Here is a 15,414-nt window from a genome sequence, read left to right on the forward strand (position 1 = left end):
TACAGGGTGAATGAGAGCTAAAGACAAAACTTTAGTAAAAACCCCACAAATATTCATTTCTTGCATTTATTCAATTCAGAATTTAGAATTTCTTTCATTTATTCAATTCAGAATTTAAAATCAAAAACAAGAAAAATATATTTAACTTTTGAACCTTTATATTTATTTTTTTACAGTGCAGTATTAGAGGTTGGTCAAAAAGGAGCAATAAGCCTTCTCCAACATTTTCCATCAATCATGTTACTTGTCTTGTCGAACTTCGTACACAACCTTGTGATGTGAATGTGTGAGGGGTTATAAATTCATGTCACTTGTTCCAACCCAAATGTTTCTCACTAATCAATTTTGCAGGAAGCAATGACATGAAACAGACTACACAACACTCAGAAAACACTGATTTTTCTTCTCCACCCACTCACTACTCATCCTCTTCCGTAACAACGAAACTATTTTTTATTCGGTGTTCCACTTTCTTTCTTACTTTATTCAATCTCAGAAATAAATAAAGCATACGAAACTCGTGCCAATATAAAATTATTTGAAAAACAATCTGACACGTCTCTATAACTACTCATCTGAATTCTCTCTCCCCCATCAACACACTCTTTCAGGCCATCTGTCTAAATACCATTATATCAAAATAGTTCTCCAATTAAAACATCAAAAATATATTTTTTAAAGGTGCTCGGTCTGTGATTGGTTTTTTCTTCTTCTAACTGTTTTTCTAAATTCTTTAGTATATGTTTATCAAATAATATTATTGTACATCACCACAACCAGATACCATATATTAACAAAAAAAAGTGCTAATTTGTTATCACAAGAACATAAATTTGCTTAGGTTTTTCTAATATTTGATTTTTTTTTTTTGTTTTTAAACAATGTATACAACATTCCTCGTGATTTTATTTATGCCTAATTATGATCTCAAGTTTGTATACGTATAATAATAATTAGGGTTTTTAAATAAATTATATATTAAATATAAAGAAAACAATAAAGTTAATAAATAATTAGTCGATGTATAAAAGAATTTAGCATTAAATATAATTAAAATATGTTTATTTTAGAAGTCGTAATTTATAAACACGTTGATAAAAAAAATATAAGTAGAATAAAACGAAATGAAAATCATAAACAACATGGTCAATAAAGAACGTGAAATGGACGGTGAGTATGGAACGGTGTTTATGACTTCTGGGATGTAAAGGACACGTGGCAACTCTCTCAGGTAATTTAGATATTCCACTGTTCACATATGGTTCATTGCATTAGTTATTCTTCCATCTCATTGGTCGGGTCATTTTGTTGACCTTTTTCTTCACAAACTATACTTTGCAGCTTCTAAAAATTGATTTCCCACTACTTCACTTTGCTTTGTTAAGGTGAATGTTAACCAAATTAAGAAATTAAAGTTATGGTTATTTGAAAGATTTAAGATTTCTAAAGTTAAATACTTATATTTCGTGGTGCTCAACGTTCTAGAGTCGGAATTTTTGAGTTTGACGTTGAGCGTCACATAAGATCATTTAGTATCATATTAAAAAACAAACAATCTATTTTTTTAGAACTTGGTGTACCTTAAACCTATGCAAATGATCAATTTAGGTTCTCTAACACTATTGATATGAAAACACGTTTATATATGAAAATGGAGTACCAAATTACTCATTTGGTTAGAAACAAGATACACTAGACCAATTTAATAACTCAAAAGTACCTAAGATCAATTATACATCTTCTAAACCAAAAGTTTGCAAACTAATGGTCTAAACAGTCACAATTAACTAAAAAACAAACATCAAACCTTCATTTTCATCACAAACTCTCTACTTTAGATTTTCATTAGTTAAAACCTTTAAAATGAATCAAAAACTCAACTAAATGACATATTTTTTTTATTAACTAGAAGTCTGGGCAAATTTTAAATGGCATAAAGACAAACCCCAAATATCAATTATCTCTCCAAAGTCACTCCTTTAGAAATTTACGTATCAAAACCTCAAATTAGACAAATAACCATTCCAACAACACTCTCTTTTTACCTTTTCCAATTATACATTAGTTTTCTATCTAGTTAAACTCTATTTAGTAATATCAAATTCCAAACACTTATCAATTCACAAGCATAGACAATAATATCCATCAATATGCAAACCTTCACTCATCAGGATGCAAACATCACTAAACAATCATCTCAATTTATGATAAATTCAATCAAACATCATTTCACAACCTAACAAACATAGAATCATACATTTTAACGCAAAATAAAATAAATATTAACTTCCTAGAAAAGACTAAACCGTTTTAGAAAACTTAAAACAACTTCAACATATAGGAATTTCTATTTACATCTATAAACCACTAAAACACGATCAGAACATATTGTTATAATCACTAATCAACGTAATCTTATAAAAGAATAACATGATACATCAAGCACAAATGATACACATGCAAAGGAGAAGAAAACAGACCAATAATGAAAAAGAGTAGAAATCAACTTATTCTTTTGTAGAAACTAATTAATTATACTTAAAGATCTCACCCCAATAATCATTCAAATGACCTTTGATCTTCAAAAAGATAAACAGCAAATAAAAACCCTTAAAAAAAATTAAAAAAACTCCGAAAAAGATAATTTCATATCATAAAATTATTTATATTAAAATAATTTAATATTGAAATAATCGTGTTCTCAATTTTTTTTTCTATTTAATTAAATTTATTTTTTATATATAACATATTTTAAAGTTTATCTTTTATATATAAAATACTTTTAATTTGATTCTATATATAGCGTATTTTTAGTTCTATATATGTATATTCGGCACACAAGAGAAAAAGTAACAGTGAATATATATATATATATATATATATATATATATATATATATATATATATATATATATATATATATATATATAAAAGAAAAACATTAAGAAAATAAATATCACATAAACTAAATCAATAACTTTAACATCTACAAAGTTAATTTAGTAATTATTAATGTAAAATAAAGCTAAAATATTGTTAAATTGAATAAATTTAATAGTTTACCTGTGATAAACAGAATGGTTTGTTAAATATTTTTCAAATCATAAAAGTGGTATCCCTTGTAATACAAAATCATGGAATATAACTTAATTGACAAAGTTTGGACTCCATGAATGAATCTGAAAAAAAAGTTTCCCATTGCACATCTGTACACAGAGCGCACATGTTCAACCATGTTGTCAGCACTAACAAAATGTCTACAACTGTAGCAAACTGGTCCACAATTCCAGGAGAAGAGTTATGCAATTCACACAATTATTATGTTAAAAATCAATTCTTATATAAATACTTTTCATTCCAAGTCACATATTAATTATTTCAAAAATTTAACGTGCAATAAACTCGACAACCATATATTGTCACAATGCAGCACACATCAGACAAAATATAAAATAAATCAATTCTAAGATTATTAAATTTAGGTCTCTCAGATGTCTTTCTTTGCAAACTTAAAGGTATCTAGGTACAATTGTTGAGTCATGCACCTGGGCTTAAATTGTCTTTCTTTAAACTTGATGGATATTGATAAGTATTATCATAAATAAATAGTTGAAGACAAACTCTAGCATAGAGGTCAAAGAAAATGGGTTTCTGTGGCAATGGTTGAAAGTGCTTTGCTGGCTCCATCAATTTCGGTTGCTTAATCTTAACAGGACTTGTCTGTCATTTGTTAGAGTGGAAATAATAAAAACAATTGACATATAAATATTAAAATGATATAACCTTTATGCAATCTCAAGAGCCAACTCAATATTTATTGCCACACTTCTTAGTTATCTATCAATAAAGATTATATATTAATAATTATGTTAATAAGACAAGTTAAATCTACAATTTCTCTGTTCTTTTTTCTAATCCACAACAATTTTTTATGACATGTGATCTTGATTTGGTGGTTAAAATTATCACCTAATTTTCTCTTTCCACAGATAAAAGATGAAAATAAAACAAATAAAAAATAAGTAAATAAAAAAAAAATATATATATATATATATATATATATATATATAAACTATATAAGTAATTATATTAAAAAAAGTAATAAAATTATATTTTTAATATAATTTTTCACAAATATAAAAAAGTATTTTTAAAATAGTTGATTAAGATTAAAAACTATATGAAATATATAATTTCTTACAACTATTTTCACATTTACAATTAAAGTACATCACACAAAATAATGTGAACAAAACTAAAGTATATCAATCTCAAAATCAATTAACTTAAAATTATTATTCAGTTTGGGCTTAAATTAGGCCGATCTTAAAAGATACTCAGAAGAAAACTTGTTTGAGATAAGAAGATATATTACATATGAATTATAACATTATTTCTTTTTGTTTGTTGACGTGACTTTGACATCGAAATATCTTCTACAGATATCATTCAAATGAATTCGACACACAAAAGACCCTGCCAAAAACTTAAACTTGAAATGACATGCAAAAAATCGAACAGTTGACCTTAACCTAGTATCTGAAAACAAAAATTTAAATGCATTGTTTGTTGTTCTTGTTTCTTAATTTTAGTTTCTTAGTTTCTCTACTCTTGTTTACTGCGTTTCCACTCCTTACAAGGCGTAAGAAATTGGAGTGAGGCTTGAAGATTTAATATATAAGTTATTGATTCTCATGAATAATCAAATTCGTACTTGACCATGACCATTTTTCAGTCCTTTTATATTTGATTTTTTGTTATGACCTACCTAGAAGCTATATGCAGAGGCTCCAGTTAAAAAAAAAAAGATCTTCCCAAGAGGTCTTTCTTGTTTTTGTAATGAAAGAGATATGTGGCCAATTAATCTACAGCATATACATCTCAGTTTTCCTTTCATCACAAACCACCACTCTTGGAGTCTACTTCAATGCTCTTGGGCTGAATGGAGAATCTTTGCACGTTAAGATTCCAGTGCCTCTATAACATCAATCACTGTCACACAAAAACGACTGGAAAAAGACCCAACGTAAGTGCAACAGGGTTAACGTCAAATTTTCACCCTTTTCTTATACTCTGTTTGGTTTGAGTTACAACGAGAATGCTATATATGCCTATCAAGTACATTTTCTTCCTTTGTATTTTTCTCATTATTACTCATTTTATCACACATTCCCAATGTTACAAGGATTCGATCATATTCGCAGCAAAACAACATCACAATTCACTGACTATTCTTCCATTCACAACCCCGATGAATATCCCTGTTCTTTGGCGTACTTATAACAAAGCAACTGGTGAAAAAGTATAGTTAAGAAAAAACAAAAATATGATAATATTTATTATTGATCGATGCAACTCTGTCCCCTTGATGATACGTTTTGTGTACCACATAAAATATATAGCCCACTCCTTAACAAATCACGAGCTTCATCTGTGCGATCAAAGGAAGAAGCCGATGCATGCATGTACTGCTTCATTATGAGAAAAGCTTTGAAAGGAATCGATATCTTTTCACGTGATTACGCCAATATTCCAGCACAGACAAAGCGACCCAAACCCAGCCATACGTGTAGTCACATTTCTTAAATAACATGCGAGACAAAAACTCTATTATTTATCATTTATATCATTGTAATTTATTTATTTTTTAAAATAATAGGTCATTAAACTATTCTCGATACAGCTAGAATGAACGATGGAACGAGAAGTGATGATTGGTGGACATAGCATTTAATATGACTCTCTTTTGATTTTAGTAATCATGGTCGTGCTAGGTTATGTTAAAACGGCAACCTGGTTAATTATTAGCGGACACTTATATTCTCGTTACTTTTAATTTTCTTGAAGTTAATGATCAGAATATTGCTGGCATTGCAATCATGTCGTTCCAAACCCAATGATTAAACAGTGTTCATCAAACCCTTTGTCGTAGCCCACGCTTTTTTTCTCTTTTCAAATGTTGCATTGTCATTTCCCAACCTCTAAATCCAATCAACTTTTTATCTTTTTCTTAGAATCTATTGAACAAATCCCGCACTCCGTAAATAACAGAAAAAGAAAACAGAGTTAGCAAAAGCTGGAAAGATCCAGAAGGCAAAACGTTCTGTAGATAAAGAAAATAACATAATACTGTAGATTTTTTTTTTCAATTAAGTTGTTGCAAATAACTGTATAAAAAATATTTCAATTTTATATTTGTTTCTCTAAGTAGCTGTTCAAATTGAACAATTTGACCGTTGGGAAGTAGTAGAACAATGTATCGCTATCGTGAAAAAGAGTGAGCATTCTAGAATTTTCGAGGACGATGACATAGTATCCGTTACTACGAGGACCGTGAAGAAAACGTTAGAAAGGAAGAAAAAAAGAAACCGTTAGAATGGAAATAACGGGTCCTGCGTGCAGGAGTGGGTCCCATGCGCAGTGTTCACGGCAGAACCGCCAAGTGGTTTCGGGCCATAACTTTAGGTTGCCCTGAATGGCGTGTTTTAGTTACTTTTTTTCGTTTTCTTTTTCGTGGCAAAAGAATAAAAAAGCTGTTATGTGGCTGTGGGTCCACCACGTGTCAAGAAGGTGTACGATAAGGGTATGGACGCCCTCCTCGGGGTTGGCGTTTCAAAAAAGATTAAGCTATCTGTATAGGGCAATAGGAGCGTGACACGTATACAGGGTGTCATTAACTAGGGTTAGGAGCGATTTCAGGTCCTTTTAACCCTGTGCTGCACACGACTCTGAAATTTGGAGCAGAATGATGAAGACTGGTCGAGAGGGAGAAGACCAAGTTGCCATGCTCCACACTCCACTACCATTTCCTTTTATTTATTTATTTCCATATTTAAAATGCACCATTTTCTTCACATTAACGAATGCAATTTTTTAAAAATAAATTTCCACACTCGAATAAAAAACTTATAAAATATCTGCCTCTCATCAAACTCATCACAATAACCATTTTAGCCAAAATATAATTTATTAAATAAATAGTAAGAATTTTATCTAGATTTAAACTTCACCTGCAATATTAAGAAAAAAATTCAGAACTTTGCTGTAATTATCTACATTTATGCATATAGTCTCACATTTAAGTTTAATTAATTGAATCCAAGTGAAATTTAGATTCTTCATCGTAATGGTTAAAAAAATATCTTAGCCTTAAAACTACGGAGGATTGTGGTAAAGTTCCAAAATGTCAATTACATTTAGAAGTGTAATAATGGGGAAACAAAAGAGTGTTATTTGTCCAGTTTTAGAGTACTTATATCCATTAATGTTGCCAAAGTCATGAAATATTTTTTTGTTCAGCATTAATAACTGTGTTATAATTTGTTACACAAAGCAACGTTAATAAAGAAACTGAATGTATGCGGATATTTTTAATTTCAAAATTTAAATTTTAAATAATGTAGGATTTCTAACTACCTTTTGAAAAATGTAATTTATACAGAGAGATGAAAATAATATGAACTCTTTTTGTACGATTAATGATTTCATTCAAAATTCTGGTTGATATTATTCGAGTTATTATATCTAAAATAATATATATTTAGACTATCAATTGATTATATTCATTAAGATTAAACTAGTACATTTTTAAAAAGACACATCTAACATTATTTGTTATTTATTTGTCTATGATAATACAGGAAAAAATAATATCTAACTTACGATTTATGTCTCACTGTAATTATGAAAAAAAAAATAAAAGAATTTAAATATATTCATTCTTGTTCTTGAAATTGAGTATATTCATTCATTTTTGTTTTTACTATTGTTTTATTGTCATAATTATTTGAGTTGCGTTGTTTGTGCCATCTCAGCTTATGTGTCTCTTGCAATGGATTTTTACTTATCCCCTTTGTTTTTCTGTGAGTTTCTACCTCACCATGCTATTGCCAATGGTTAATTTTTTTTTATCTTGTATTGAGTGAAAAAAGGATGACGCTTCTTTTCTAAAACCATTGTTAAAAGTATGACTTTTGACCATAGTTGTAAACATTATTAATTTGTAAGATTAACAACAACGTTTATATAAAGTACAATATTTAAAAAAAAATAGACCAGTATCAATTTAATTAATACTAATTTAAATAAGTATAAATATCAAAATAAATTAAAATTAACGTTAGTTACATTAACACTGCTTTCAATATGTATTTTTTATTTTAATTTTTACGATAGAATTGTTTTAATGTCACTCTATTAATCATGTAATTGTTAACTATGAATATTATGTCAGTGGAAGAAACGTAATGGATAGTTGAATATATAAGTAAATGTCAATAGAACAACGCCATTATGACGCTGATACCACGTTGAAAGTGAGATAACCAAAATAAAAATGGTTAAACTAGTTGAAACTTAATTCATTCATAGGTTTCAACGAGGAGAATAAAACAGTTGAAAGTAGCAGAACCACAACAGAAGACAAAACAAAAAGCCTATAATTAATTACTTAAACAACTAATTATGACAACTAATAACACAATTAACAGAATAAAACATAGTTATTCAACAATGACCATATTTCCCTCCATTAGTCCACGTTCAATACATTATTCATTTACATTTAATAGTTTGGCAAGAACTTCCACAACCTACTACACGAAGTTGTTTTACTTTACAATAGCAAAATTTCTCCCTCACTGCGTCAACCAATAATTAAATTCATAGGTTTGGTATTTGCTACGAGGTGGTACCAAGCATATAGATTCCTATAGGTATTTTTGGGGAACAAAAACTATTCTCCATACATAAACATATCAGAAATTTTAATTAACAAATAATATATTAGAATGTGTGAATTATGAACACTTTTTAATTAATTAACAGTTTATTATAAATGTAGTTAACGAGAAGAGATGAAGATTGATTATTCAAAATGGATTAGTTACTTACATATTAAATTTTTGTTCTAATTATTCAAAATTAGACACTTAATAATTTAACCATTGTTTCAATTTATCTAATTCTTTGGCGTAAAAAAACAGTCCAACGAAAATTGTTAATGAAGGTATATGGATCAAGTCATTTTACCTTAAAAGGTGGGAAATTCTTAAATCAAAACCCTACGTTTTATTTTACGCTAATATTTTCCCTTAACATCCTGAGAAGCAGAAGAAGGAAAACCATGAAGGAATGTCTTACCTTAAAAAAACAAAAAACGATGAAAGAATCTTAAAGTCCACGATTTTAATAAAAATTCCACCATCTTTCTATGTTTATCGTAATTAATTCAAAGTTTCGCAGCAGAAATTCACTACAAAATTCCTATTATATATCGAAGTATAAGTTATTGTAACATATATTTCCATATACATATTCCGAGAATAAAATAACGACAATGTCATTGTTAATAATAAATAGTTGGAATTGATTGATAACGTTCTTGAAATTAAAAAAATATTTTATAACGTGGTAAAACTAAAAAGAATATATTTTCAGCAATTATTTCCGTGGTCGTTCTCTTATTTTACACCAGTGTATAGTTAAAAGTAAAGTACATTAATTTGCAAAGAAATTAAATGCTTAATAGATATTTTTTTCCTTGGAAAAAACAGAGTCAACAGAAGTCACGTAATAAATTTGTTTTACCCAAAACATAGTGTGTAGCCATTGGAGGTTTGAATGATAAAGGGTGGAGACTACGTAGGTATCTAGAGAGGTGGGTATACTAAATTTAATTAAAGAGTAAGAATAATAGAATGGTAAGACATTGACATTCATTTTGAGTAAAATAGTCATTAAAAATGAATTTTTGTATTTGTAAAAAAAAAAGGTAATGATAAAAATTTTGTTTGTGTATTATTCTAAATTTAAATATATGAATGTGATTAAGAAAACCACTCTTCTGAAAGGTAATTCATGTTTATTCATAAAAAAAAATCAAGGTATCTCACTTAGAAAAAAGAAGTTGTTATTAAGTTTTTGACTTTAAAAAGTCAAGGCTATACACTAAAACATGTACCCCATTTTGGGATAGTTGGTGTAAAGATATTTTTACACAAAACATAACTTGTAGCCATTGAAATTAGTTTCAACGGTAAAATATGCCAAGTTCATGTGGGAGACCTAATTTAATCTCTTTTACTAAACTTAAACCATGCTCTTCGCATACATTTAAATTATGAAATATTTTATTTCGAAACTACTATATTGACAAACGATTTATATTTTTACAACTCACGCGATAAATAACTAAAACGAACATATGTACAGTTAGTTTTTCTCGTATGCAAAAAAATAAAAATGCATCGTCTACTAATAAGGATAATGTTTTTTTTTTTTATAAAAAAAATTAAAGGATAAAGTAACAATCTTAATATCTAATTCCTTAACCAATGAAAGTAATTATTAAAAGTTCAATAATCAAACCGCGAGCAAAATATAATTGAGTCCCTAATTAAATGATATCATTGCATTTTTTTAATGTAATATACTGAACAATATAGAAAACAACATAATATTAAAAATCAAACTTTCTTACGAAAGTCATTACTCGTAATTCTTATAATGCAGCGTTCAAAATATGCCATAATACGAAAATATGGTGGTATTCAACGATATAATATTCATTGTCATGGTATTGGATTTAGACTGTATCGCCGCTTTTAGTTTTAGATTTTTTTTAAATACTGTTTATCCAGAAAGTGCCTTTAAGGCAATTATTATCACTTAACTCCATTTTGAACTGATCTGATTGATTTTTTAGTAGTTTTGGCACATGTAATTTTGAGAGTTGATTAACGATATATCGTTTTGGTTTACACGTTTTATTTTTAATCATATCCTTCTACTTTTATATTTGAAACTCTTTACTCTTTAATTATTTTATACCATGGGTCTTCATTCTTTAATTATTTTTTTATGACAGTCTGGGACAATAAAATAGTTATAATGGCAACAAGTTCGAATTCCAAATTGGATTAGAAACCCACAGTTTACGTTGAGCATATGAAATTACATTCGGGATGTGTTTAAAGATTGTAAACAAGAGTAGGAATCGTATAATTTTTGTGTTGAAATTTTGGTTTTTCTGAATAACTGGCAACCATGTGTAACAAACATATGAGGACAACATAAAACACAAAACAACTTGCGATGGGAAGGGTAGAAAAATGTACAAGTTGTAGAAGTTTGAAGAAAGGGTGAAAACCCGTGATTGCAAAGGCAAGAGCCAACCACTATGGTGAAATGCAGATTCTGGAGAGACGAAAAATGACAAAAAGAAGAGAAATAAAAATATAGAAATGAAAAGGAAGGGAGTGGAGTGGGGGTGGTGTGGTGTGGCAAAGTGAGGTGGAGTGAAAGGTCGGTGAAATGAAAGCTAAAAGCCTAACACCAAACCAAACCTTTCTTTTTCTTCCAATTTTTAAAAAACTTTGTACTATACGCCATTCCTGCCAAATTGGACAGATCACATTAACACCAAAATAGAAAAGTTTTTAGATAAAAAGAAAAAAGCAAAAAGAAAAAAGAAAAAAATTGGTATAATCCTGAGGGTGCACCAGCATATATACCCCTTCTCTTGTAAGTCTCTTCCACACCTGCCCATTACCAAAGTCTCTTCCTTTCTCTGCTCTTTGCCTTCTCTGACAACCTAGGTTCCTGTCTGAGCTTGTTGTGGCAAGAGGGTAGTACTAGTATTCTTGTTATGGCGAAGGACGTTGAGGTTACCGAGCGTGGCTCCTTCTCTGGGAAGGACTACCATGACCCTCCTCCTGCACCCCTCATTGATACTGAGGAGCTAACAAAGTGGTCCTTTTACAGGGCTCTCATTGCTGAGTTCATTGCAACTTTGCTTTTCCTCTACATTACCGTGCTCACTGTGATAGGGTACAGTCACCAGAGTGACATCAAGGACAAGGGTGATGTCTGTGGTGGGGTTGGCATTCTTGGTATTGCATGGGCCTTCGGTGGCATGATCTTCATCCTTGTTTACTGCACTGCTGGGATATCAGGTTCTTCTCTTGTCCTTTCCCCAGATCCTTTGGCTCCAAATGAAAAAAAAAAATGTATATATCCTGTCATTTGCCATGTTTGCTTCATGTTTTGCAAACTCTCATTATGTTTTACCTTTTCACACTTTTCTGTGTTGGCTGTCTGAAAAAAAAAATGTTTGCTTGCAGAGGGTTTCTTATTGTTTTGAATTTTTCGTTCTACGCTACCAAGCGTAGAAACTTGCTCTGTTTAAGCACCGTTTATTCAGACGTGTTATCCAAAATAAAAGGGATTTATTACTTGGTTTCCTTTGTTTTTCTTTCTGGCTCAAGTTTCCTAGACTGTTTTTGGACTGTGTCTTTTGTAGCAATTGTTTGTTCAGGATTACCACGAAAGGTTTAGCTCTCATGGACGAAACTTTTGTTGATTTGGTTTGCAGGGGGTCACATTAACCCAGCAGTAACATTTGGGCTGTTTTTGGCTCGCAAGGTGTCTTTGATCCGTGCTATCATGTACATAGTGGCTCAGTGCTTGGGGGCTATCTGTGGAGTTGGGTTGGTGAAGGCCTTCCAAAAGTCTTACTACAACAAGTATGGTGGTGGGGCTAATTTCCTCGCTGCTGGGTACAGCAAAGGTACTGGATTGGGTGCTGAGATCATTGGCACCTTTGTTTTGGTTTACACTGTCTTCTCTGCCACTGATCCCAAGAGGAATGCCAGAGATTCTCATGTGCCGGTACCTTCTCAATCATTTTTCTTATTATTAGTTTCTGTTTCTGATCCTGTGGCCTTGTTTTAATTGTATGTATGAATAATATATCAACTGTGGAACACCAATTGCTGCCTGAGTCGTGCTTGAAGGGAGTAGTATGTTAAATGTTCTGATATAATAAAGTTCAATCTGGTTTGCATTTTAGTCTCCCCTTAAACTACGGTGAATAGTTTTTAAGACAGTGATTTCGAATTGCGTCTAGTTGAAGGTAAAGAAAATACTGTGCATCAATTCTCGATCTATTTATTAGGCATTACGTGTTTCAGTGTTAAATCAGAAGACTTTTTCCTCAGGTTTCATGCTGTGTTGTAGCCAACTTATTTGATTGTTCTTAGTTTTCCAAAATTGAAATAGGCACATTTAATTCCTGAGTGGATACATCATTGGGTGGTGAAACTATCTCTTTCGAATACCAAATTTTCCAAGTGAAATGATTATGTTGAAGAAGTGCAACAGTAGCGTGCGTTTGTGGAACTTGGGTCCCCTTTGCCTTTGTTCAAGAGTTTGTGGTGATGGTTGAATTTCGTGCCCCCCACATGATTATAAGGTTACATAATTTCTTCCAGTTTTGAGAAAAGTGGATTCTACCGCATCCATGTTATCCGACAAGTAAAGGACTTGGAGTGTCTTAAGTTTGAGATAAAGGATTTATTATTGTGTCTCTAATGCATGTGTCATTTTCCCAAGGCTGGCAAATCTATTACCAATTCATCAATTATAAGCTTGAGCTCCCAAATAAAGTTGCCTTTTACTGATTATTCTAATTAAATAGGATGAAATACGGTTTTCACATGTTAGCATGGCCCCATCTGTCACAACTCAATTGTCTAGTGTTTTATCAGTACCGAATTCTTTTTTTCTGGTTATTTGGATTCACGTGTTTGGAATAACTTTTGCATCAACGGTGTCTACTTTAAATCAATCACATAAGATTCTTACTATGCATTATTCTGTATTAGGTTTTGGCTCCACTTCCCATTGGATTTGCTGTGTTCATGGTTCACTTGGCAACCATCCCAGTGACTGGCACTGGCATCAACCCTGCAAGGAGTCTTGGAGCTGCTGTTATCTACAACAAAGACAAGCCCTGGGATGACCATGTAAGTAATATTTTGCTTTTGTCATCACTTTATCTATATCTTGTACCAAAAGTCAGTTTATGAACTTAGAAATAATTTATAAAGCCATAGCTTTTATCTGATATATTGTTCCCTTGTGTGTCTGGTCAGTGGATCTTTTGGGTAGGACCATTTATTGGGGCAGCCATTGCAGCTTTCTACCACCAGTTCATCTTGAGAGCAGGTGCTGTTAAGGCCCTTGGATCATTCAGGAGTAACCCCCATGTTTGAGTTGTCCTTCTCTTCATGATGGCTCTTTTGGAAAGAAGATAATTGCAGAGATGGAGTTGATATTGCAAGTTTAATAATGGAAAATGCTTTTGGCTTGTATTTGCAACGTTTATTTAGCTAGCCCTCTCAATTATGTCTTCAAGATTGTGGATAAGTGTAGATTAAAGTCTCTTTCATGACAGGGGGAGCCTTTTGCACTTTCCTCTGTGTTGCCTTTAGCGTGTCATTTTTCTTTTATGTTATTCTCTTCTGTCATCTTTGTACTCAGATATATTTATGGGAAAAAAAATAATTTTACCTACTACATCCTTATTATATAACAGACCACCAAACAAACTAACGTTGTAAAACATAAGACAAGAAAGAAACTGCATTATGGCACAATCTGCATACCATTTTAACCAGAACTAATTTTAAAAAAAGTTAAAACATTCTTTAAGAAAAATATGACAAATGTAAAGTCGAGTGTGGTGAGTTGAATTGTTTATTCAAGTTGGCACTAAAGAAAAATTTACCTCAGTAACTGTGTTGTAATTTCAAAAAATGCTTCTGCAGTGGTGAGCATGTTCCTTCCTGAAAAGAAAACCTTGCTGCTTGGTCTAGTCATGAATATCTCAGCATCTTACTACATCTCCAGTCGTCTTCCTGGTCACTGTTAATTCTAAAACTTTTAAACGTTGGAACTGGAAAATGCTGGTGGAATCTTGTGATCAGGCTTTGAATATCTGTTGCCACATCAGATACTGTTGTGGAGTGTTTTTTTTTTTAAGAAAATCATAAGAATATTAGGATCATGGAGAAAAGTTTTTACAGTGACAAGTTTTAAAATTATTATTTTTTACATTTTGAAAGGTACTCTTTTTAAAACTCGGTTGCAGTATCTTTACCGTTAGAAGAAGCAAAAAGTGAAGTTTTGAAAAACAGTGTTCACAATTTGGGAAAGAAATAGAAGCATAAACGTGTAATGAAAGGAAACTAGGAAATAAAGTCAAGAAAGACGACAAAAAATTTACTACTAGATGAAAAGAGACGCTGGAGACCTGAATTTCAAACTCACCATAAAAGAAGCTGAATAAACAAACAAGAACAGAGCTGTAGCAGAACCATGATATACCCAATTTTACAAGTAACAGAGAAATCAACAAACACATATTTTCGAAAGTTATGGGAGAAACATAAAACTAATGTAATATGATTTGGACACTTCTAAAATACCCATTTTGATAAACAAAGCTACCCAATTTTAACGTAAGTGAGGCCAGTATATAATGAAATAAAATTTAAATTTTGTTTTTGATAAATTTCTGTGACATATAATATAATAAATTAATAACAAGATTAATTTTTAGATACCTTTGTA

General features: G+C 30.8%; 1 protein-coding gene across 1 annotated transcript; it reads left to right on the plus strand.

Annotated features, from left to right (window-relative positions):
- Positions 1-11,519: 11,519 nt before the first annotated feature.
- On the plus strand, positions 11,520-14,358 carry LOC124824735 (aquaporin PIP2-1-like). Its single transcript, XM_047297235.2, has 4 exons — positions 11,520-11,954; positions 12,374-12,669; positions 13,665-13,805; positions 13,935-14,358. The coding sequence occupies exons 1-4, from the start codon at positions 11,648-11,650 to the stop codon at positions 14,052-14,054; spliced, it is 864 nt and encodes a 287-aa protein (XP_047153191.1). The 5' UTR covers positions 11,520-11,647; the 3' UTR covers positions 14,055-14,358.
- Positions 14,359-15,414: the final 1,056 nt, after the last annotated feature.

This window comes from Vigna umbellata, chromosome 8 (assembly GCF_029865625.1).
Source record: "Vigna umbellata cultivar VRB3 chromosome 8, Vumbellata_1.0, whole genome shotgun sequence".
Lineage (NCBI taxonomy): Eukaryota > Viridiplantae > Streptophyta > Magnoliopsida > Fabales > Fabaceae > Vigna > Vigna umbellata.